Source organism: Nematostella vectensis, chromosome 7 (genome assembly GCF_932526225.1).
Source record: "Nematostella vectensis chromosome 7, jaNemVect1.1, whole genome shotgun sequence".
In the NCBI taxonomy this organism is placed as follows: domain Eukaryota; kingdom Metazoa; phylum Cnidaria; class Anthozoa; order Actiniaria; family Edwardsiidae; genus Nematostella; species Nematostella vectensis.
The window spans coordinates 17726771-17753365 of record NC_064040.1 but is presented as its reverse complement, the minus strand read 5'-3'; the positions used below and the strand labels follow the sequence as shown (position 1 = coordinate 17753365).

At 40.4% G+C, this 26595-nt stretch overlaps 1 protein-coding gene and 1 long non-coding RNA gene across 5 annotated transcripts; one reads left to right on the top strand and one right to left on the bottom strand.

Annotated features, from left to right (window-relative positions):
• Positions 1 to 10535: 10535 nt before the first annotated feature.
• LOC116617286 (collagen alpha-1(XXVII) chain B) lies at positions 10536 to 26159 on the bottom strand. 4 transcript variants are annotated; one of them, XM_032379888.2, is made up of 6 exons: positions 20229 to 20369; positions 19453 to 19994; positions 17232 to 17305; positions 16740 to 16895; positions 15592 to 15846; positions 10536 to 11988 (listed from the first exon to the last, which is right to left on the bottom strand). In XM_032379888.2, exons 1-6 carry the CDS (start codon positions 20264 to 20266, stop codon positions 11800 to 11802), a joined length of 1254 nt encoding a protein of 417 aa, XP_032235779.1. In that variant the 5' UTR covers positions 20267 to 20369; the 3' UTR covers positions 10536 to 11799. The 4 variants fall into 4 exon arrangements, with proteins under 4 accessions (XP_032235779.1, XP_032235778.1, XP_032235781.1 ...); XM_032379887.2 differs by having other exon boundaries at positions 19453 to 19997; positions 20229 to 20367; XM_032379890.2 differs by lacking the exons at positions 19453 to 19994; positions 20229 to 20369 and adding an exon at positions 25603 to 26159.
• Positions 19095 to 20206, top strand: LOC116617290. The gene is made up of 2 exons (XR_004295707.2): positions 19095 to 19302; positions 20147 to 20206. It is a non-coding gene; the product is annotated as an uncharacterized LOC116617290 (long non-coding RNA).
• Positions 26160 to 26595: the final 436 nt, after the last annotated feature.

Sequence of the window (26595 nt, the reverse complement as noted above, 5' to 3'; positions counted from 1 at the left end):
TAAAAAAAATATGAAGAGAGAAACGGAGGTACTCAATGGCTGGTCCTAAAGTAGCTACCCATTATGAGGTATTTTTACATGAAACGAGCATGCTTTATTTGTAGATAAAAAAAAAGCGTGCTAATGATTTTTCTCTTGTTTCTTGCTTATATGCCTAGTAAAATAAATTAACATTGATACGAATGGGGTTTGACAATATTTGCAGATGAGATATAATGAAAGTTTTGATTCACCTGCAACTCCATATACAGTGCTATTTGCGTTTCTTTTAAAATCAGTAGCCAAAATTATATTAAAGGTGTTTTATTCAAGCTTATTCTAACAAGACTATAATATATAAATAAAAAAAATGAATAAATAAATATAATAAATATAAATAAAACGATATTGTGAGGTTGATGCTTCTATTAATAAATGCTGTATTTTATCTTTAGTTTTGTGCTTCACCATACAACCGTGTAATTCTTTATGTGAGGTTTAGATAATGGACGCGAGTGTTCTATGGGATTTAGGGCACGAATTAACAAAAGTCAGCGAGTGTGTGAGCACGAGTGTGTTAATGAAATGCCTGCGTTTTTGGTTCATGCTAAGTAATGATACAACATTTCCAGCGTCAACCTGATATTGCTTCAAAGGGCTTCTGCTATTCGTCTGTCTATGACTGTGTACAATGTTCCGCCTAGCCTAACGATCTATAAAGTAGCTCATAGTTATTAATTCCTATATTGTAATATTTGTTTTCTCTGTTTCATTTTATTTAGCACTTTAGAATATGTTCACATGATTTTGGCGCTTTATAAATAAGTATTATTTATTATTATAGAAATGAAATGACACGGATATATGAATGCAATAGCTGCATCTGGCGAATAAAAAAAGGAAAACTTATGAGCGTTGACTGTAGGTGCAGGGTATGTGAGCTGAAAATTATTACGAATGGTGCTTCTGGTAGAATAATAGAATGACTTTTTTTGATATCCGCCGGGAAACAGTCCGAAGTTGATAAAACATTGCCATGTCGTAAACTAGCCCACTATGTTCTAATGACTGCCAGCCTAACCTAACAAGCATGTCCGTAACGCTACTGTCTCGTATAGAATCGCTCAGCACAAAGCGAGCGGCGAGACGTTGTACGAATTCCACGCACTTGATATCCTGCTGAGTATAGGGGCTCCACGCAACAGTCGCGTATTCGACAATTGGTCTCACAAGGCACGTGTGGGCTCTCTCCTTGACGGCCGGCGAACACGAGGAGATGCTTCTTTGTTGCTTCTATGATTGATGCTTCTATCTTTAGGAACCAAGTGATATTGGCCTTCAACTACTCTGCCTATTTGCTCCAACTGAGCGTTGATGTGTAAGACCCCCAGGTACTTCTGGAAACTCACGCCCTCTAGAGTGGAGCCGTGGAGTGCGCGATCAACGGCTGTCGTTTCTGTGTGATGGACAATTTGAAACACTTGTTTGGGGCAAACGAAAGCTGCCATTTTTTGGCTTTCCTGCTTGGTAACCACCTTACATTCTTTGACAATTTCCAATTTATGAGTTCAAGCTTGGAAAGACTAGTATAAAGGAGAGTAGTTAGAGGGTTAGGTGTGTTGTGTCTAGAGTATAATGTTGTTTTTGGAGTGTAGAGGTAAATGGTAGGATTAGGGAGATGTTGAGGTGGATGTCTGAATATGGGTGATAATATAGAATGATGGGAGGTTAAACAAGCAAGCTGTTTCATGAAAGGTACAGGAGGTGGAAAGGAAATTGTGTAGAAAGTGGTCAAATATGTGAGATTTATGTTTGTGTGGTAGCAGTGTGGATAGAAAGAGAGGTAATGGGGGTAGAAGGATTGCGCGAAGGCGGAAGTAAGATTGTAGATGTAATAAACGTAGAGATACTGCAATAGCATAAAAAATTCCTTTTGTGTTTTTTGGATTTTTATCAGAAAACTCTCCCCATTTCCAACGAAAAATAAGGTGCACTTTTTCAGATTTCGCAACAATGAATGAATGGTGCGGTGAGATATCAGTTAAATTAAATCACCTTTTAACTGGTTTGAGTGCTGGTGTGAGTGCGGTATTAGACGCGGTAGTGGTGGCTTTGCAGGCTTTGCTAGTCGCAAAGCCGGTTGACGACGTTTTGTCAATCGACTGTAAATAGGCGATGAGCGGGGAATAGCGGCGAGTGAATGTATGGAGACGTGAGGAGAGGTGATGGAAATTCGTAATGTGTGGTGGTCTGTAGTGCAATGTGATAAGGGGATAAAACAAGAGCGTAAATTACAATAGTGTGGATAAATATGTGATGTGTCGGGGTTAAAAAGGTACATTGAAAAAAGGTGATTGAGGGTAAAATTAGTGGTTGGTTGCTGAGGGAAATTATTAAGGGTGGAAGGACAAGTTAGTGAAACAATAATAGAGATTGAAGAAGTGTTGTGAAAATGCTTATAACTATGTAACGCGTTGCTCCGGTTAAAGGGAAAAAACGCGGAGAATAGGTTCATGAATTGTATGTTGCCGAGGGGGGAGGGGCTAGAAACAGGTGCGGGACAGAGGGAGCGTGGTAGCTAAAGTGCTGATAGGGAAATTGATGCGCCACTTGAAAAAAAAAACAGAAATTTAGATATGATGCGGTATATGAAGACTATTCTTGATAGCTGAAAGCTATCGTATAACTCATGAAGAGCATTTTTATTTTTGTCCTTTACAATCAATTATACAAATTATACAATTTAATAGCTTTGAAATCAAACCAAATATTATTTTGGAAATTCAAGCGATTTTCTAAACTTTGATTGGGTGATGTGAAAATATTATTCGGATAAACATAAGTATAACGATTGTATCTTCTGATAATACTTTATCTATTAAACTTAAAAAATTTTACCGATGGCCTGAATAGTGTTTTGAATGTAGAGATCTATATATAACACGAATATATTTTGTAAAGCGCATTTTATAATTATTTTTAACTTAGTATTATTATCTGTATTAACTATTTTTTGTTGAATATGGGGGGATGTGTATTGTAGACCTCAGCAAATCACTTATGTATGACTTTCACTATTAACTACTACAAATAAAATTAATACAACGATAAGGATAAAATACTCATCACCAAAACCGACTCCCAAACCTATGAAATCAAAATCGAAAAGGTTTATAAACTCTTCGGTCCCCTAACACCTGTGGTAACTGACTGGCATATTAGGTCAGACGGCTCTGAGCTGCAGATGAGTTAAACGACAGACAGACCACCCGATGGGGTCATAGGACGAAACAGGTAGCCTGTTCCGATCTGAACTCCAAGAAGTTTAGCCACTCTTAGACTTCTATCCATGTTACCGGGCAAATGGTAATATCATTCTCATAACGCTTTAAGGAGAACAGGTTTGTCCCATCCCTCAGACTCTTCGTCAACACGCAATTGAAAAGTAAACCATCTCTCCTTGGAACTTTGAAGTATATATTTCCCTTTGTTTTAACTTTCCCAAGGTCCCCCGCTCTACGTCCGCAGAAAACAGTCTTAAAGAATGCTTGGTCTCTAGCTAGCACGTATATCTGGCTTGGAGATAGGCCTTCTTTGTTTAGCTTTCCTGCGATCATATCGGATATAGCGCTCAGATCGGCAAGGAAAAACGGTTCTGCTTGAGATGGAACAATCCTCGCTTGTAGTTGTTTCCGCCTAACTGCTGATAAATATTCCTTTACTTCCCTCGCTGCAGCGGGATTACCATAATCAGGGATTGGGGAGGCATCACTTCCCCTTCCGGCAGCTGGAAATAAAAAGCGAAATTTTTCAATCAATGCGTCCACTGTCCCAAACGCTAACCTTCTAGAACAATCACATGTGGACTTCTTTTTCTTCCCGAAACAAGGGCATTTATTATGATATATTATAGATTTACCATCTGAGGCTGACGCTGAAATAATGTCCTGGAGAACTCAATGAAGCCAAAAAAGCTGCCAGCTCTTTCTCCACGCCCGCGTTTTGGTTCACAACCGCCGCCGAGCAGTTGTGCGGACAGGAACGGTCACACGCCTATACCCACACCTCAGACAGAAACAAAAGAATTCGTCATTTGGGTACTGGCACTACGGGCAACATACGGCAACAACAATAGCGAATGCTTGCACTGTTGAGTCTATCTATAGTCCCAGGAAAAGAAAGCACTGTACAGGAACCAAGACGCACTTCTTAAGTCCCAGGTAAAACCCCCAAATGCGTTAAAATTCTTACAACCACATATAAGGCGACTGCGGCTGCCTTGTAGCTAAATTGGAGTTTTATTTGAGCCATTGGTCGCGACCAAAGTCCCTTTTCTGCGAAGACCTCCCCATTCAGGCGATCATCGATGTACAACGAACATGCAATTCCTTTCCTCCTAAAGAAACTGGTTGCCACAAGATCCAAGGTCTGATACACGTAAGGGGAGTTTTCCAACCAAAAGGGAGAGTATGGCACACATCAGTAACCGTCCCACTCAATAACAAAACAGGAGGAGATTCCCTCATCCTTAAGTTGGGATAGCGAGCGTCTACACATAGTCTTGGCTTTGAGGGCTCGATAGTAATGGGTAATACAATGTATGGGGCTTCCACCTCCCCAATTCTCCGCCAGAGCTTTACTGCCCCTGTCGCTACCCTCTCCCTAAGTGTGTTAGATATAAACTCCGTAAACCCTTTACACGATGGGTGGTTCTTGTATCTCTTCGGTGGTGGGGTTGCACAGTCATATTTTTGTCTTTAAACGATCCTTTAAAAGAAAGGAATCAACATTCACTCCGTTAGAAATCCATTCATTTATTGCACTCTTTCTTTTGTAGCCCTTCGAGAAAATCTGCCTTAACTCTTTGTTACTGTGTACCCCACCCGCTTTGAATGACTTTGGGTCACTCACGGACAGGCTATTAAGAATAGGATGTTCCCCTGCTATAACATTGTCTACGTCTTCCAATAGGCGCGCTAAAGTTATCACCTCTTCTGAACTCGGGCTCCCATCCAGTTTTACCCACTCTAATAATTCACTTCCAAAGGACAAATAGTCCGATCGGAACATGGGTTCAAAAAGATGACAATAACTGCTTTGATAGCAACAAAGGACAAAACAAAGTACAAAACGCTTGAGGTGCCAACTCCCGGCCTCCCAGGATATAGGGCCACGTGTAAATTATCTGTTTAGATATTACGTGTTACCCCTAATAAAAGTCTATCTATCTATCAATCTATCTATCTATCTATCTATATACAAAAAAAAATACGGGGTTGCAAGACCAATAAACCAGAATGCATTTTGATAATGCTAATTTTTAATATGCAATTCCGTTAGTCAATACATTAACAATCTTATCCGTTTACAAGTACAGTACAGTCAGCCTTTCTTATTACAATTTCTGGCAAAGTGACCAGGTTGGCCATAGTTAAAGCATTTCCTCTGTTGTCTCTTGGACCAGCATCCTGCCAGCAAACTTCGGATGTGCTTGCAGTAAAAAAGTACTTTCTAATGCCTTCTCAACCACCTTGGAAACCTCTGCTTCCTCTTTAACATCCACTAACTTGATTAGGGCGGATTGAAGGGCCGGACTCTGAATCAAAGGGTGGCACTGTTGGAGGACAATTCTGAAGCGGTTTGCTCTTTCATCCCCAAATTCCTTCGAAAAGTCAACCAGCTGCTCTAGAGCTGCTATTGCAGTATATGGGTCAAACAGAGGCTGTGGGGTTGAAATGAGCAGCTGCAACGATGCCCTATTTTATTTCTTTTTCATCTCCTCTAATACCTAGTGCACACCAGCGACATATCGACATAACGAAATGGGCGCGCGCACTCTTATCTTCGACATAACGAAGAGGCCTATTCATAATTAGTTCGGCCTTATATAATGCCAATGACGTAATCCCTAGGGATTATGAATATTCAATGAAGTTTAAATAGATTTCCTTTTTTAACTCGAGAATGCTGGAAAGCATTTATGAGTTGTTGGAGGGACTTCTGTGTCACTCGATTTTCTGATGGTTGGATGATGAATCATCCGTACTTTTAGTGGTCTTTCTGTGCTTAAGCAACACAGCAATCCTTAGATCATATTTAAACATTCGGTGTTTAACTTCCGGTTAGAGCTTAGTACTATAAAAGGGTTACGTAATGGAGTTGTGCCTACTACGGTTATTATCTGACATAACCTCGTCGTAGAAGTTCTAGATGTAGAGGTACTAGCATCAGCCATGCCATTTATGGAGAAGAATGACGTAGTGGTGCGCCCTGCAAAACGACAGGCTATAGTTGGAGACAATACCGTGTACACCTATGGAGTCCCCACGCGACCAGCACCTCTACTACAGCACGGCGGGCAGTGGTCCTGCGTGCACCTGCACGACAGATTGGTCAGGAGAATATCTGAAGGTTACAATCCCCGACGACTAACCTGCAGATGCCGAGTACTCCCTTGAGTCCCGAATGGACGCGCCCAGCACCCGTCAAGTAAAGCTATCTACAATGTGGCCACCGCCTGGCATCGTCACAAGCATAGCTGGAAAGATACGCATCCTAATCCTCACCTCGGAACCGCGCTCACTCAAGCGCAACGAGCATTTCTGTCAAGTGCGCCGGGTGTTTGAGTCACCGAACGGCACAATAGTCCAACTCGCACTATCCCTACAGACAGGTTGTATTCAACAAACGTTTCTCTGGATCCGAACATTATCCCCAAGTATGAGAGCTAAGTTAAATACCCTCCACCAAGAATACGACCAAGTGTTTACCCCAAATATAGAAGGGTAAAACGGTGAAGTGGGTCCCTTCGAAGCCAGTTAACATGGGACCAGTCGAGCCTCCCCAACGAAAGGGACGCCTCCCCCAGTATGCCCGTGACAAGATACTCGATTTACAAAACAGGTTCAACGAGTTTGAGACCCAAGTGGTCGTTAAACGCCCAGAAGACATAGGTATATCCAGGGGTGGATTCAGGTTTTTGAGTGAGTAGTTTCTACTTAAACCCCAACACTAGGAGGGTTTGGGGGCATGCTCCCCCAATAAAATTTGAAATTTCAAGCTCTATAAATGCCATTTCCTGCATTTTCTGAAAATTACCCCAAAAAGAACAAAAATCATGCTATCATAAAGGCATAAAACGTTTTATTTTGTTGAAGGTGGTACATGGAACAACTTGCTCTACAAAAAATATCTGGTATCCAAACCGGTGCCACTGGTCTATGTTCAATATGGCTGCCGACTAACTGTCTTTGAGCAGGAGGAGAAAAAATGGTACTTATAGATGGCAAGCCTGTGGTTGGTCCTTGGTCCAGGAGTTTTCTAGATAATAAGCAAAAAAAAAAATCCAGCATTCTTCTGACTCTAGTGAAAGCAAACGAAAGAAGACCGTTAGGGGAGGTACAGACCGTTTTATACTTTTGTCGATAGTTTCCGCGGTGGTTTCCAAGTGAGTTAGTCAATCAAAAATGGTTTTGAGTGAGTTCCAACACAATGAAAAAAATTCCAGCCAATCGCGCGAGGTTTTCAGTGTGTTCCAGTGCTAACTATAATAACACCTCACCCATCCCCTATGCTTGCAAATTGGTGACACAATATTTTCCGATCTTATCCGACGGATTCCCGAAGGTTCCCGAAAAGTGATCGAAGCTCAAATCCAAAGCTCGTGATCCAGGGCGCTCCGTGAAGTCGCATAAGAATAATAACGACGATAAGGCATCTTTTTACGTGTTTAATTTAATAAAAAGCAAAAATACAGGAGATTGAATGATTTCCAAAGACAAGCCAATAGTTTCTAGGGAGATCGGAGTATTTTTAAAAAAGCCATTCAAGTTCAAAATAACTTGGTCTGAAAAACTTTGAGTGTGTTCCGGAACTCACGTAAACTACCCTGGATCCAACGATGATATTATCGATATCTATGAGAAGAATGAGAAGAGAAAAATTTAAAAAAAAACAATTGTATAGCCTTCAAACGATGGTATCAGGACTAATATAATTCAATGGCAAGTATAACAATACCAGGAATAAAACAGTTCAAATACAAGGGAATTATTGTTATTCCTCTGTGATCACCTTTGGGACTGTGCTGAGTAGCTTTTTGTAGCTTTGTTGGCTATTTTACTGTCGTTCACAAGAAAAGCAATAAATGTACTATAGACTGCCTCTAGCTGTTTGCCAAAGACACATCTTGCTTTGATAGGCTTGATATTGCTGAAAAACAGATTTTTTTTTTTATTTTTTTTATGCACTGCAAAGTTCAGTGAATTTTATGTTCCGCAAAGTTCAGTCCGGAGCTTTTCTTATTCATCCTTTCCCAGAGTACCCTGGGTACCAGAGTCTCGAGCTTCGTTCGTTTACTATGGCCTGACTACTTACTACGCCGCGACTCGTAGTCAGAAAGGGCTTGTAAGTATTTACTCATTTAATATTTTCTTGGCGATTGCAACCAAACTTGGCAGGTGTCAGGGACATCAGAAAACGTGTCAACAGGATGCTTGGGCTACTTAGGAGGAACCTTTCAAACTGCCATCGCAAGGTCAGAGAGGGAGCCTACAACAGCCTGGTGAGGGTCGTCATATCCGACTATACCAACGAGTATACAAACTATACTAAAGGCGCAGTTTACTTATTGTTGACTACACTAAATTGGAAGTCACTTAAGTGAGCAGGTTATTATGTGTGCAGTGAGTGCATAAAGTTATGTGCGCAGTTTGTGAGTGCCGTTATATGCGCGGTGTGTTCCTGACATTATATGCGCAGTGTGTACGTTATGTGCGCAGTTTGTGCGTTATGTGCGCAGTGTATGCGTTATGTGCGCAGTGTGTTTGTGTCGTTCTGTGCGCTGTGTGTGGGTTCTTTATCTGCGCGGTGTGTGAGTCGAATGTGTGCAGGGTGCGCATGTCTTCATACGCACAGTGTTCACTGTTTTTGTTTAGTTTTGCGCGCAATTAGGTGTGTAGTCGTCTTTTACCCCATATAATATGCGAAGAATGTTCGTCTTATGTATGCAGTGTATGCCCTTCGTTGTGCACAGTTTGTACCTGCTATTATCTGCGCCTTTTTTGTTGGCAGTGCATGAGTGTCGATATGTGCACAGGGTGTGCGTGTTTCTAGGTGCAAAGTGAGCATGTGTGTGCAGTTTGTGTATGTTGTTATCAATAGGTAATATGCATAGTGCGTTGGTGTTCATACATGCATGGTAGTGTGTGCGTTTTGTTAGGTCCACATTGTTCATGTCGCAATGTTCCCAAATTAGGGGGTTGTGACGGGGTCATTTCGCGACAAATCAAACATTGGCCAACACATGACGCCTCCCAATCTTTATTTTATTATTCATATATATATATATATATATATATATATATATATATATATATATATATATATATATATATATATATATATATATATATATATATATATATATATATATATATATATATATATATATATATATATATAAATGATGGTTGAAGGCTTTCATAGAAAGTGCTCAATACTCGAAAGTAGAGCGGTGGTTAGTAACAAATTGCGAATTTAAAATCCCAAAAATGACAAAATGTCAGGAAAATGCCTGTCGAAAATATTAACATCAATTGTTTTGTTCCAAGGCTCATCGTGAAAAAATGAACTGGGCACTTACCTTTATTGTTTCGTTGGAAACAAATATTTAGGAATATATGAGTTATAGTTCGCTGAGAAGTCATGTGGATTTGACCCCCTACACATTTACCAAGGCAGCTGTAGCATCTCTAAAATTCTCCGATAAACAATGAAGCATCTTTCATTGTAATCAAACTGCCACGTATTGTAGTAATTAATTAAAATAGATTGAATTGAAATGGATTTAAGAACCCCCAAAGGCTAAGTTTCAGGAAAATGTTCAAGTCATCCATCTCGCACAGTCTCATTTGAAAGCTTGTGAAAAATAAAATAGGCATTAACCACGTTTTCCTTGAAGTATTTACAAAAGTATCAACATGGGCTAACTGAAAATCAACCCATTTTTTCCATAATCTATCGCTCATATAAAAATGCTAAGGGTTGAAATATGGACGACCCACTGCAATACATGGTAGATTTAATGTGTTAGGCAGTAGCACAGAGAAGGAGCACAGACAGCGAGTAGTAGCACAGGGTATGAGAGTCTTGATCAAATGACGTATGCCCATCACTGAGCCCTCTCCCACATGGAAGAGATGATCACCCTTGTTTCCGGACTCGTATTGGTAACGTCCCTATATGTTAGGCACTTACTTGCTTGTTATTAGTGTCTGTATAGGTATCAATAGAAAGACTACAGACAAGCTGTAGAAAAACTAGATGGTCTGCGTAGGCGTGGTGTAGTCAAGATATAAATCAGCACAAGGTTAAAAAGGTATGTTGAGCCTCTGTGAAACAGAATAGTTACGCTGACGTTTCGAGCGCTAGCCCTTTGTTGGAGTAAAAGAAACTGAATCGGATGGAAGAGTGGTATTTATATAGTTTAGTGTGCAAACAATAGGTAATAAGCCGGCGCCGCGCGCGCGAGCCGACAAAGGAACAATAGGCGGGGCGGGGCTAAAAAAATCGTAATTGTCTATGAAATGAACAGTTTTTCGTTTGTACCTAGGAGGGCTCTGTAGCCATCGTTGCGATGTTTACAATAACGCGTGCCGAGCATGCGAACCGGCTTCCCCGATGTAAATCATACAGCAAAGCTTACAAGGAATACAATAAATGAGATTGCTAGTAGTGCATTTGATATGGTCAAGATATCTAATGTTGAATACTTTAACTGAATATACGTTTAGTATTCAGGAAATAGATAACTATTTCGGTTTTAACGTCTTTCATATCACTTGCTGACTGATACGATGTCTAAGATAATTTAAAATTTCTCGCTGTACTGTAATGGTACCATTGTCAAAAGTATTCACATTCACTTTCCAAAGCGCCCTTGTCAGCCACATCTCTGTTATTGTTATCATTGCTCATTGCTAGACAGAAGGTAAACAAATATCGAAAAACAAAAAAAAAACATTCTAAAAGCAAAGCTTTTCACTTCCCATCGTAATAGCTTCTTAAATTGACAGATGTAAATGGATTCTTTTTGATACTGTATTTTGCTGGGATAACAGAGAAAATTATCCTTCTCAAAATGCATTGCAATGCTGCCGGTTACATCTGCAAGAAGTCTTAAAATAATCCACTTCGGGATTGCGATGTTAATTAGATTTTCTACTATGAGAATAATAGGTGAACAAAATATAAAAAAAACGTTTGACAAATGTTCGACTGCTTTGAAAATTGCTGTCTAAAAATATAATGAATATCGAGTAAATATAGATAGATAGAAAGCCCTAATCAAGTTAACATATGTAAATCAGTTTATAGAGGCGACTGCAATGCATCATGGATAGGATGGGCTGGCCTTTGGTGTTGTTTGAAAAATAAAAGTGTCATCAAACATATTTTTTCTTTTCATTCTGAATAAGCCTCAAAATTCACACTGTGTATTTATCTTCACGCTTTCTAGAAATACAAATGCGTGAAAATAATACTCTTGTTATTTAGACTTTGTCGCACAAAATAATATCTGAATAATATCAGAGTATTCACTACTTCATGGTGTATGATAACCACACAAAAGTGTTCACTGCTACATGGTATGTATTGTTACAGCTGTAACGAACTGTGTTTTAAAATTAAGTTTAAAAAGATGTTTAAAAGGAATTAAAATTTCTTGGTCTTGAGTCCAAAAACGACGATATTTTTTCATTGTTGTACAGACCACTAGTCATTGAGAATTCTAACTATGGCGTGACATACCAAAATAACTTAATTTACTTTTGGACATTGCCAAAAGTACATATAACAGAACATATTTAGACCAGAAACAAACTTGCTTGACTTTCCTTTACAGTGGCACTTGTGAACAGGTTGTTTGGTCGATCTGTCGAGCCACGTGTCGTATATGTACCCCTGGGCATTGTTCGTTGAGCACGTGATCCCTATCAAAACTTTGTCCTGAAAAGAAGATAATGTGTCGTTATCGTCAGAAAACAGCAATGGCAGTGGTGAAGAGTGGGGGTATCTTAGTGAGGAGAAGGAGTTGCCAAATCCCAAAACACACGGTTAGTGCATTTTATGTTATCTTAATAAAGACGCTACCCTAGTTCCGCAGGCGTCTCGAGTGATTTGGGATTTTTTCGATTTCGGGCTTCCTGTGGCGTGTTCAAGAAAGAGTGGGGCCTGGGTAAGAGGTAGAATGTCCCCCTCCCCTCTTCCGGCTTCCACTCCCAGTCCAACTCGCCAAAGGAACCCCAATTCAAAAAAAAAATACTTAAAAAGTAAAACACACACACACACTCGAGATGCCTGTGGAGGAAGCTATGAAGACGCTATGGGAAGAGAAAGGCTACCACCACGGCCTCTAAGCGCTAAATCTTCGTGATTAAGCTGATATGCTGGGATCAGAAGAATCCAATCAATGTATAGTGTTATACGTCACTATGGACGTTCCTAATTCTCATCAATTATACCCACCTACATAAAGTGTCACACCCAAGTAAATTCATTCCGTCTTTCCCTACTCTTAAGCTACTAGTACTGTAAGAAAACATTTTATCATAATTTTTTTCATATAAAATCATTTTACATTATAGTTCTCTTCAAGAGAGCATAAGATAAGAGGGGGACACTTTGTTATTACACGCGCGCCATGTTGATTCCCAATCTGGTTATTTCTAGTAACCACCACCCCCACCACTGCGCGTGTGCATTTTTACTCACCCTACCCCCGCGCTTTGGCATTTACATCTTGTTGTTTGCCGCTGTTTTGTGATTTGAAACCGCCCTATTTGCACAAATACCATCGAAAATTTTATTCTAGCATCAAGGATACAGGCAGTTGCGGTTTATTAAGGGGATGTAGTACTTCGAGGATTGCAAGATTTCGAAAACGTTTAAAAAAAAAAGACTTCATAGAAAATCAAGAGCGGAAAACCTCCTGCTTCAAACACCGCTTCCGCTGTAACTTGCTGCTTCTTCGTGGTTTCTCAACATTCATTTTCTTCTAATGGTCAAACGTAAGTTAGACATTAGATATTATGATATTGATTTTTGTTAATATTCAGGTGAATTGAGAAGCAATCCAAGAAAAATACATTTCATAAAACTATCCTTGAAGCGAGGGAATGCATTTTTGTGACGATCAAAGCCAGCAAGCTGGAGTATCTGATTTCTAATAGCGAGAAAATAGAGAGGGAGATATTACTGTACTTCTTTGATGCTGTATTTAGACATTTATTTTATTTAACTATTAAGTATATTTTACAAGCTGGAGTCGAGATTTGAATCAAACGCGGTATCACAGCCATTTTATCGCTCGTCGGTGTTTTCTTTCTTCTTGACTTGACCTCGCCGAGTTATTTTACATGATCTCTTTTCATTCCTATCGAGTTGGCAAAACAGCAACACGCAACCCGCGGGGGAGTAGGACAAAATAAAAGGAGCAAATCCTCACGCGCAGTAGTGGGGTGGTGGTTACTAAAAATAGCCAGATTGGAATCGACATGGTGCGCGGGTAATACCAAAGTGTCCCTCTCTTATCTTATGCTCTCTTGTTCTCATACACTAGTAATAGAATTACCTGTCTTTTTTACTGAAATCATGCTTTTCAAAACATTGACCAACAACACAGCCAACACAATAGAAGGCTATAAGTCACCTTTGAATGGAACATACTTAGTGATGGGAGAACAATCACACTCAGCACCCCAGCTATCGAAAAAGCATTAGCGATATCACACAATGGCACTTTTCTAAACCACTACAGGTAAACAGGATAAGAAATTAATTAGCAGAACAGCGAGCCATATAAATGGCCAGAAATGCTTGGTTGAAGGAGAAATAGACGTGTTAATCCGAGAAGGCCGTTTTGATTCTAAAACGACTCAGCACATCACGGAGAGCTTAGCCACCAAACGAGGCGAAAGTGCTAATGGTCTTGCTAATGGTTATCAATGATCAAATCAACTCAGCGCTCGGGTATATCAGCGAAAATGTCAAAGGAGGTGTCCTGTCCCTTAATGTTTCTGAACGCGCATGCGCAATGATGAAGGAACGGTGAAGAACGAAGAAAGAACACCGAGACATATCAGACGACTATCTTCTTTATCTCAAAGAACAACAACTACAAGTCTACGAAACTCGTACAAGCGTGTCTGCGCACATGATGTGTGACGTCACCGGAAGTTGTATAAACCGGATATCGTTACAATGACCAACCAAAGGAAAAATCGCAACAACAACAAAATTCGCTGTCTACGAAAACCAAACGGGCAGTCGACCTGACTATTGAAAAGAGGGTATCAACTGGCTGACGGCAATACTAATGATAAACTGGCTTTGACATGAATAAATGTGAATTCCGAAAGGACGCAATTAGCTGAAGTTGCGAGTGCCCGGTACATCATCTGGGGAGATCTATTAAGTGTGGGCCATGATCTGCCGAAAAGGAGGCTTCCACAAACCAACGCCATAACGAACCTCGCGACTTGGAGGCAGAGCTATTGGTTTGGTGTGCAACGATGTTGAGAACCAATAATACAGAGATTGACGGACGAAGGTCTGAACAGGTGCGCCAATAGAACCCCTGATGCAAGGCTCGACATACATGCGCGCGGCGCCTAATGCAGACTCATACCGAGAACTCTCTATCTAGCACAAGAAATAGATCAAGCGACAATACGCCAGTAGAATGACGGAGGTCCAACATGCCACCTTTACGCCATAAGTATTCACAACAACAGGCGGGATGGCAGAAGAGTGCCTGCGCTATCTGAACTGAACGCTGAACTGATTGCTACTAAGAAGCAAGATACATACAATGCAACATTGTATCCAGGAGTGTCTGCACTATCATAATACGCTCGCTGAGCTGATTGCTACTAAGAAGGGAGAGGACTATGCCAACACTTTGTTCTGGATCAGAGCCAAAATTACATTTGCAATTTTGTGCTGAACCCTGCTGTGCCCTAGATATACAAGATCGCAAAGAAAGGCCCACTGTAACATTGCTGTGCAGATTTTGAAGTAGACAGTTTTAATAATAGAGCCTCATGAGTTTCATCATCATTTTTGTTGAATTCACGGAAGTAACTAATTTGTACTTTGATATAAAAAAAATTGTTAATGAAATTTACACCTATATGTATATTTACACCTATATGTATATTGAATCCCGGGTTTCCAATTCTGTCATTCGACAAGGCTAGTACTTTGTGGATGTCATAAGCATTATCAAATTTGAAACGATCTATCAATCGAGTTCCTGACATTTAATTACATGAAGTATATTTCTAAACAACTCTCTCGACTTGATCCAGCCGATCGAACCATGAAAGCTCAATGTGATATGGTAATTACCGGTAATGACCGGTGAATAAGGAAAATATTGTAGAAAGATTGATATGTGTTTTTACAAGGATGAAAAAACAAATGTTGAAATAACTAAAAATGACGGAAAAAGAGAAACCCCTTACCCAAATAACAGGAATAACCTGTTAGCCATATGATTTCGCTCTCTAAGGATGAAGCGAATTTGGGAGGTCAGCGGTGTGTACTTACCGTAGGTTCGGTGACAACAATATCAGAATCCGCTCCATCACCCGCCGCAGTAGCGACACTAGATTTCTTAACATATTGGCACAGTGAAGAGTTGAACGAGCCGGGGGGACCTTGTGGGCCAGAGCTCCCCGAAGGACCAATGTCTCCGGCAGGGCCTGGAACGCCTTGGGGCCCAGGGAGTCCCTGTGGTCCTGGCGGACCTTGGGGGCCTGGTAGTCTTGATGTGTTGCGAACCGTATGGTTGATATCTTTAAGCTTGGTAAACGAACGTGATTTATAGTGAGTGGAATGCTAAAACCCTGACATTGCCTGGTGTATCACTAGAAGAGAGAGACCTGTGATTTTTTGGGCATTTCTGATGCTTTTTAGAAGATTTTTCAAAGGTATTCTCAAAAGCTCTTAACTTGTGAAAATGACCGACTTTCAAATAAAAATCTGTGGTATTCCTGTGTGGTGATGGTGATTTTTCACAAGAAAATCACATTGAAAATCACAGATGTCTCTCCAGTAGTGTATGTTAACGTTCGTTGTCCCTTGTTAAAGCGTCATTGACACCAGTTTACTTCCGGAGGCCAACGGAAACCACAACCGACATGAGACATGCGAATCTATTAGAATCAGTACTATTTCACAAACCATCCGCTCTAAATTATCACTCATAGCTGTATCACCCATAAATGTAATAACAATCGTAAATGTAAGAACACATCGCCCATAAATGTAATAAACAGTCAACCAGAAATGTAAGAACATGTCGACCATAAATGTAATAAACCATGTCAACCATAATGTAAAAAACACGTCGCCCTTTGACACCTACATGACATTTGCCGTCTAATGATGTTTCCATTAGTCGCAATTATAATGTATTACATTTATGGGGGACATGTTCTTACATTTATGGTTAACATGGTTTACTACATTTAAGGGGGATGGTATGGAATCATGGGAGTGGTATAAAATGGGGGTTGGTAAGGGATGTTATGTTATGGGGTGGTGGTATGGAATAAACGGGATGGTGGGGGGGGGGGGGGGGGCTTTTTGAGCAAGTGACACGACCTAGACCTAAGAATACTGGAAAACTGGATAGGTGTATATGCACATAAACAGCATAATGTTTTATCGTCTGACTTCTTTCTCACGACTACCTGTGTCTCTATCAGCGTGATGCGGTGTTTTTGTATCTTGAATTGCACTGCCATCGCGTCGTGCTCCTTGCGCACTCTTTCAAGCTCGCGCATGCGCTCTAGCGTTGAGTTAAGAGTCTTCCAGAGGTCGTTGAAGTTGTGTGGTTGTTGCTCAAGCTTAATGACAAGAACAAAACTCACCATTAAACCTTTTACTAAAATATACAGGGATCACGTGCTCAGTGCCACCCCTCGGTATTTGGAGTTCTTCAGGTGAAAGAAAAGAAGCGCTAAATCATTAAGCATATTATACAGGTATGTATATACATGTTATATAAGGTGTGTATATACATGTTATACAGGTATGTATATACATGTTATATAGGGTATGTATATACATGTTATACAGGTATGTATATACATGTTATATAAGGTGTGTATATACATGTTATACAGGTATATGTATATACATGTTATATAGGGTATGTATATACATGCTATAGGGTCTCTCACCACGACAGAGCCGAGCTTTGTAACGTTCGCCTTCATCTCTTGAACTCTCATTAGGATTCGACTCTGCTCCGGATCTGAACAAAACAATGACTATGTTAGAAGGGTAGTGAATAACAGCAATTTTATAGCAAATCCGAATTAAGTTTATGGTAATGAGTTACAGCCAAGACATGTATAAAACCTATGCATTGGTCTACTAGACGGCCTCCTTTACTGAAAGTCGGCTGCTTGATATGATTTCAAATGTGGTGTTTCCGTTAGCTCTCTATCTACAGTAATATATCAAGCCCATGGCTATTCCGAATAAAAAGAAGACCGGTGAGCATTTATACCTTACGAAAGCAACGGTTTGAGGTGAGTAATTGTAAGTGTTTTTAGGGTTTATAGCAAATCGATCATGATCATTTTGCAAGCAGTTTATGTTTATTCGAATAAAAAAATGTTTATCTAGAAACTACCCTTAAAATCTCTGTAGCCAGGACAGAAATCTGAAACTTAGTGAAAAGCTGCAGTGCGCATATAGTGCAGGCTCACGGAGAGTTTAGATGGTCTGTTTACAGAGTTTTCTCGAGCGAACTTAGCTTGTCGTCATTCTTGTTGAAATAAATATTCTAATTTAAAAAAAAAGCAGTCTGACGGGTGTAACCTCTGTTGTTGCACAATCCCGCTTGAAATTGCCATTTTAAGCTGTTTTAACCGCCGCCTCGTAGGATTGATGACGACAGTTTGTTCATACCAACAAGCAGGCCCGTACACAGGATTTTTCTTGGGGGGGGGGGGGGGGGGAGGGGGTGCGAAATCCGAAAAAGTGGACCTAATTTTTCCGGGGGAGGGGGAGGTGGAGGGAGGGAGTTCTCTGATCAAAATTTAACCACCAAGGCTGCCTTTGAAGCATGCCTTTGCAGTATCTCCACGGAACGTTTAATTTTAGATTTGGCTACATACAAGAGGGATCTAGCTTATGATTCTTAGTTTTGTTTACAAAAAGCACGTCTATTGAGAACTAAAATGGACTTTTGGCCCTTGTGGGAGGGGGGTGCGTCCCCACCCCCCCCCCCCCCCCCTCCCGGGTACGGGACTGACAAGGGTCGGGCGAAAGTATGTTGGGTGCAGGCAAACACGACTTTTCGCCTCGTCAGCTCGTGGGAGGGTGATACGGATCACGTGGGAGGGTGATACGGATCACGTGGGAGGGTGATACGGATCACGTGGGAGGGTGATACGGGTCACGATATAATAGTAAATCCCCAGAGAAATCTATTATGCAAATTGAGCTTGCGCCTAGACCTTGTACACTCTACTTGCGCGTTGGGCTACCTGTGGTGCCTGTGTGGGCACTTCCAAGTAACATCCAGACAGGACGCTTCTGCTATTATAAGGTTTCTGCTTAAATGCAATTTGCCCAGCCGATCTACTCCGGTGTTTTCTTTTTGCCCCATCTTCTGGTAGATAACTATTGTTTTCGTTAGGAAAACCCGGATTTCATTTTAAAAGGTCTCAATTATGAATTACGGCTATTTTGGAGCTGGTTCCAAACAAAGTTTGTTTACAATAAACATGGAGTAAATGTTAGAAAGCAGGGCTGCATCCTCTGGAATAAGAACACGAAATAGGAACCGGCCATCGCACCCTCTCTAATGCTCACAACACATTTTGCATATTCAAGTCTTTGGATTTATTTGCAAAGACAACAAATAGCTCGCCTGCAATGAGCCATTTTATGAAGCTTGAAAAATTTATCGTGAATTTAAACAAGTTTTAAAGATGGCTTTTGAGAGAGAAGTTTATTTCAGACAGACTGAAAGACGATCTTGCAGGTACCTGTCATTTTAAGGAGCCGAGAGTATCGGATTGCCAAGATCATTCATCGTGATATCATGAAAACACTCCTAATCAAGATAAAGCATAACATTCTCCTTTCCCTGCTTCATCAATCGGATGAAATATGCGCGGGAAGTATGGGATTCGATAGGAACATATGGTGACATGCTCATGGCGATCAAGGAGCACGTGTTTGTAATTGTTAGGTTTGGGCACCCGAGATGTGCTAGTGTGCCTTTTTATGAATAAGGTAATGTGACTGCATCAATCTTGACTTTGGCAACTAATCTCTTGTGAACAAAATTATTATTATCGTACTTTGAAACCAGCGCTTTCTTACCTATATTTACAGATAACAAAGTTCATTATATTAGTTATATGTTTATATCGCGTCACATACCATTCGTGCGAGAACATGCACATCCTTTTGCTTCAATAATTCCTTTAAGCATGAGTACGTTGAGCAATAGAGATCCAGCCGACACGATACAGACAACTGCAATAACGATTAATACACTACGCGTGAACCTCTCCCCTCTACCGCCGTTATCCGAACAGCTTTCTAATCTCCCCTTTGCTGGAATAGTCTCATAGGCTGCTTCACCAACACTTTTTTTTCCCGAGTTACTGTCTTGCGTGTCTTCTCCATCGTGAAGATACAACTCTCTGGGGTAGTCCAGCTCTGATTGTAATTCTACGCTTTTTCGATGCGATAGCGGGATCTCGTGGTTCTCGTACGCTCGATTTACCGCAAATCTAGGAAAGCTTGGCGGACGGTCATAGGCCGGTTTGCGCGGGTGATCATAAGCGTGGCTCATACTCAAACTTCTGATCTTCAGTGCAGCTTTGTTACGCTCAAGCCGCTCGGACTGCGAGGTGATCGGTTGTACGTTGATCACATGAGATGTTGTTATGCTGGCTCTGGCTGGCGAGCATCCGTTCCTGCTGAATTAGGTTAACATAGTCAAACTGGGCAACTAGGAGCACCACAGGTATATAGAGGTCACATCGAATGAGTATGGCGTGACATTCATTCTAGAACCCTCAAACATTCCACCCTACTGATTGACCAGATGAATATATTTTGAATACAGAGAATCAAGATCTGACAAATCACAGGAAGAAACGAAAAGGAAAATGCCAGCAAGGAAAAAGAAAAGAAGGAATAAACCTTACTGTTGGTAGGATTTTGAGTATCCGTGAGACGAAGACATGGCGATTGACGGGATACTTCAAGCTTGTCAAACATCGAGGTCACTTGGATCAGCGCGCGAACGATCAGGCCATTTATCCCCCATATAAGGGTTAGTAATCCCGCACACAAGGCGCGCATCGTCCCACGGGACGAGCGGGGATTGGTCGACAGCATATGAAAAGGATCAGTAGTCCCAATAGGTGGTGTGTTGCTATAGTGATGATAACTGGTGACACGTCGTCAATCCACGCACGCTGAGACTATTTATCTTGTTATAAAAATGGTTTCCTTTTGCTTCATTACACAGGTCGGGATGAACATTTCTCTTACACCCCAACAAATCGTCGTAGTTATGTAGTAAGCGTTGCTGTAATTTCTATCCATCGAAACGTCTTGCCGACGCCATTTTTATAGTAGGATGTAGGGACGGCGAGGATGGGGTAGGCCTCCTGTACTTGGGTTATATATAAGGTATACATAAAGCTAATTCTCTAATTTAAAGTATAACGCGAATGCATGAACAATGTTATTTGAAAACATTGATGTTTATGCACTTTCAAATGCGGTAGTATCATAGTGTTGTTCATTCGACACCACGACCGACCGCGAGAAATCGCAGCACATTGAGACATACTGTGGTGACCTCGGGCTGAGATTCAGTGTTCCTCAAAGTCAAACCCGAATACATAAACCTAAATTCCATAGCTGTTATTTCTGAATAGCAATATTCTCACTAACTTACGTTTTTACGCCAAGAAAAAAGAACATTGACATTTGACATTGGGATTACGGTGTTTGAGTTGTCCATTCTAACGCAAAACTGACCCTTTTGCGTATGTAAATTTGTATTATCAAACAGCCGGACGTGCACTGACTTCAGTCGTCACAATGTCAGAGCATTCAAAGAATTTTTTTTTATAATATCGATATTTTTTTTGCTTTTGCTATCATTTTATCTCTTTTTCTTTTAAGCCTAAGTTTTTGTTTGGGTGAACAGATGATGTACACCAATAACCAGACGGGAGGGCGGCTCCAACAAAAGTAAAGCAGTTGTTTTCCAACATATGTAGCGGTATGTTTCATGCGAAGTATTCAATAAGTGATTATTGGTCGCCGCTGTGCGAGGACAGATATGCCCAACGGCAAATTTTTCTCCATATGAACTTTAATTGTTTAAGTTGTCCCATATGGCTGTTGATTAAAACACGGCATCATCGTAACTTAAATTTCGAGGACACGGTGTTTTGAACCACACGTAGGTACAACAACATTTTTTTACAAGTATTTATGAAAATTTGCAAGCTATCTAAAGTGTGATCATCATACATTATATAATATCACCTTATATGCGTAATATTGTGTTCTCAAAAATAAATCATTATTGTGTACCATCATTTAAGGTTGTTATATCTAGCATTTTTTTGGATGAATGCCATATACACGTCATTCTTAGTGAGTGTTCTTTTAACGCTTAAGGGTCGTGTAAGGGGGGGTCTCAGAACATTTCGATGCACGCAAAATGGGGGGGGGCTTATAAGGTGTCCTATGAACAAAATTATCCCTGCTATCCCCCCCCCCCCCCCCCCCTTCCCCTGCTCTCGGGGTATTTAATGAAATCTCCCTCAAAAATATTATCTGGCGAACGGGGAAGCTCAGCCTTTCTGTACTGGCGTTCTTAGTGAAATCTCCTGGTAGATAGGCCACTGGTACCAACGCACTTTGGAATAAAAAAAAAATAATAAACTTGATGCCAAGTGCCTGACGCACTTTGAAATAACGCACTTTGGAATAGACACATTTTTTTTTCCATCAATCCTCGAACAAAAAGCTCAGGGTAAGCGAGACTTTGAGTCACCCTCTAGAACTAGGGATATGCTAAACCTCCTCCTCTTTTTAGAAGCTGTGAAATCGACCTCATTAGTATAATTGGCATCTGTAGAGTAAGGAGAAATTGCGATTTGATCAAATTATGAGTGAAGGCCTTGTAATCAGTTAATCAGTTTCTTAGTTTTTTTTAGTTTTGTTTATTTTACCACAGTAACAAAAATGTGAATAGAATACAGAAAATAAGGACTGGAAGAATTTTCTCAAGTCAGATCATGAAAATACGATTTTTCGTCATTGATAAATATGTCTAGAATGGTATGTCCGCCCGTGTGAGTATGCGCGTCAATGTTCTCTGTGCTTTTGCTCTAATTTATGTTTGTTGTGCTAGATTGCCTTTGGTAAGACCGAAGCTGCGCACGCATCTAAGATAACTGAGATTTGTCTCTCTGAAACGAGTATCTGTAGTGAACAAAGCTGAACTTTGTCACGCCCTTGCAGTTGGCGTATCATATTCAAGAATGTCGTTAATCCACTTGCGAAGTTATCATTTATGTCGGAATCTTTTTCTTTTCTGTTTTAGAAAATCCTCGTTTACTTGTTTATCATTCAGCACATATGCACAAAATGTCATTGTTCCTTATTTGATTGGAGATCTAACGGATATGGTACCTTTTTCTTACAAGACATAATACTTTCTCTCCTTTTTTCTCGGAATGAGCTGAAAAAGTATCAAATTATTGTGTTAAAAGTCAAGTGCGTCTTTTCCGCTGAGAAAGCATTTTCTAAACAAAACCTCGACCTAACCTCGAGTTTACCCTACATTAACAAGTCTATTTTGTTGTGTGTTATGCGTTTCTAGGTCTTACCATACAAATCATGGCCGCAACACTCATTGTTTTTCCCGCCAACCATCTCCCAATGGACCAATACCGTCAGAAGTGCATTTAGCCCCCCGACAACGAGCAGTGCTTTCACGAAACTCTCCTCAAGCATTCTGTTCGTATTCTGAGCATGTAGTTCTACACGATACTTTTATTTTAGTCGTTTGTTGAACGTTGGACTTTAGACTTTCGCTGAGCGACGTCACAGGAAACATGTGGGGCTGCACGTGGCCGTTTGTTTTGACATTGCGGAGCATGCGTGCACTCACTCGCTTCCCCTTTAGGTCTAAGAGACCGCATTTCTGCTTTGAGTGCTAGCTGTTGTTGTTTTTATGACGGCCTTGGGTTTAAGCGTAAGCATCATCAATAGCGAATTTGTCAATCAAAATTACATGTAATGTCGACATATAATTACTTTGTGTTTTTAGGCTAAATTGTCCGATAGTGCCCTGGGTTTCCCACCATTAGTTGATTAACAATTATCGTTTGCTTATATAATAACCGGTACCTAATGCCGGTAAGTATGAGTCCATGTAGCTGTAAAATGAATTTAGAATGTCGCCTGTTTACAGTGCAACCGCCCAAGCAAGATTTTTGACATTTCTTCAAAGGCAGCTCAAAGCTACTGTCTGTGGTTTATAAAGGAAAAGTGTGGGGACATTTATATGCAAGCGGAAAAAATACTTTATCGTGAAAAAAACAATGAGCCCCAGACCTTGTGATATTGTGTTTGAATCTTCCTTTATTTCAATTTTGCCTATTTGCGTGGTAAATACGTGTCGCATTCAAATGGAGGGAACATATGTTGAATATTCCGAATATTTTTCTTCTTTATAACCTTGTTTTGCAAATTAATTTACGCGCATTTTATTTTAAAGCAAAAGCGAACGTCTATGATTTGAATCAGTATGGTTCAGAAATTAAGACTAGATAACCCTAAAAAAACCTAAAAAATAAAATAGCCCTAGAATATACCTTCACACAAAAAATTGCCACCCTAAACACCCCACCCCCCCCCCCCCCCCCAAAAAAAAACCCAGGATTTAATGTACCTCATTGTATAACTAAGTCTCCGAATGACGAATTGCCAAAGTGTTTTGTTTAGAAGTCGGAAATAATATTAAATAACCTAGAATACGTTGGCTGCAGTGCCTTTTTCTGCGAACCCCTAAAAATACCCCCCACCCGCCCAGGTCTATTAAAGAGGTTTGGATGAGCGCAAAAATCTTCTGACTGAATATTCTGAAGAAAAAAAAAACATCAGTTTGATAGTGTGTTCTTACTAGCTCTGCTGCTGATCAATTCCTCAATTAATTGCCAAGCTGTTTTAGCCGCTGCCTTCCCGTCACATCCCGGATATAAGCCCGACTAACTAATTGATGAAATTGATAATTGTCATCATTTAATATTACAATTCAGATCAATTTACTAAATGATTATCAATTGATATAAAGAATTGATAATAACTGATAATCAAAATTTGGGTGAGTCTTATTGATAAAATTGATATCAATTGACTTATTAACGCATTTAATTGGAAGTGAATAACTGGGTTTGTGGCAATTTGGTGGATTTGAAGGGTTCTCCAAAGGTAGGAGGGTGAATTTGGACCATTATCTATGATCTATAGATTGGCTATCAAAGTGATACTATCTGTAGCCTGTGTAGCTGGCGGTTATGTTGAGTTTCAGAACAATTTTCTTTCAGAGAATACGCGAACTCGTTCGTGTTTGTTTTGAATGGCCGCGCGATAGAGTTGCCGGGAAAGGTCCTCTATGGATTAAATGTCCGACAGTCTCCAGTTTAGTTAAATTACATGGTAAATTGACAACCTTGTTAATTCTCAGTATTCTATAATTTTTTTATAAAAGGCTGGCAGTTTGTTGTTAAAATTAAATGTTTCCGTTGCTTGTAACACTATAAAAACGTTATCAAAGTAAGTTGAAAGAAACAAAGAAAGCTTGGCCGACGAATATAGAATACTTTAATCTCACTGGGATGACATTTCACTGGGTTATATGAATAAAATGAAAACTGTCGGGCATTTTAGTCCATTGAGTACCTTCCCCGACTGTCGGTCATTTTACCACCGCGTTTACAGATTCGTGACTATACGAATGACCTTTTCCGTTACTCAGAACGATTCGGTCTAGACATACTTGGCGCAACGACTATATGGCGTTATTATACGGAGATTTGAAGGGAATTAATTCGCGGATATTAAACTGAGAGTCAGAGGGCTTCAGTAAGGGAAAGAACATGTATGGAGTTTTGAGAGCTCTTCGTTTTAACTTTGACAAATCAATCGAACCTCTATGCAAATGCGGGTAAAAAAACGGATTAGATAGGGATCTTCCATATAACCTTGTGACTATCCTTTCAAATCCTAAATTATTTCTTTTATTTTTCCCTGCATATAAGATGAATAGTCTATTTAAGGCAGAAATGCTTCGAGTAGGAACAGGTAATCAGTGAATTCCTTGCTCACTATCTCTTAATCTATCAATAGACCTTATTCGCACGTAGTGGGGAATAAACATTGCGAACGCTTAATATTCTTCGTACGTGGTTACGTTGATAATGAGGGGAGTGACGAGGGCGAAACACCAAAGCAACGCTCCGCTCGTCCCACGCACGAATTACTTACCCTTGCACTGACAGTCACTCGTCCGTATTGCTCCCTTCAACAGAAGCAGGTTCATAGCCAACGAAACAGTCGATAGAACACCAATAACTGCTACCATCATTACAGCAGTCTTAGACAAGCGATAATAAGTTCTACTCTTGGTCGCATGGTCATGATTATTGTTAGGTTTCTTCTTGGGAGATGAGCTCAACTCTGACTTTGTCAGGTTGGAATCCTCGGAGCTAACTCTCTCGCTTGCTCCGTCGTCTTTTTGTAGTTGCGACTCTGTGTTAAATACTAACCGCGAAGTCCCTGATTGAGAACTTTCGCAAAGTGAAGGAGTCCGAGAAGCGTGACAATTCTTAGAATGGGAACACGCTTCCATTTCATCCACGTATATAGTGTTATTTCGTCTATATCTGACAGAGGACAAATTCCCCATAATTTATAAAGAACTCAAAGCCAAACAAGGAAAACGAACTGTGGTCGTTCATGGAGTCAGATCCTGCCTTTCAAACTCGTGTGGAATAAAACTGTGATCGACAAGCTCTCGTTCTTGAAGGGTCCCAAGTGAGATAATGATTTTCTGTTACCGCGATTACTCACACACGTGATGTGGCCTGATCGAAAGTGGTAGTCATTCCGCGGGTAGCCTGAAATGCCGATCTTGGCGGATATAAAATGCCAATCTTGGCGGATATAAAATGCCGATCTTGGCGGATATGAAATCAAAACAGTCGCTGCGCACCCATGTGTGTGCGCTCGATGGCTTCTGAAGGGTGTCGCGGAATTTTCGAAAAGGGTTACTATGAAACACGGTTTTCAGAGTAATCAAATCAAAATAAAACAACGATTGTTAAAGGAGAAAAAAGTATTAGAACTTCAACTTTAAGGTTTTTCCTCGTTGCCATTTTTAACAGATAGAATTTGATATAAGATCATAACCCGAATAGCCTGAACCCTGATTATTAGCCAGTCCATCTGCAGGAAACAGCCCAGAGCCACTGACGTCAA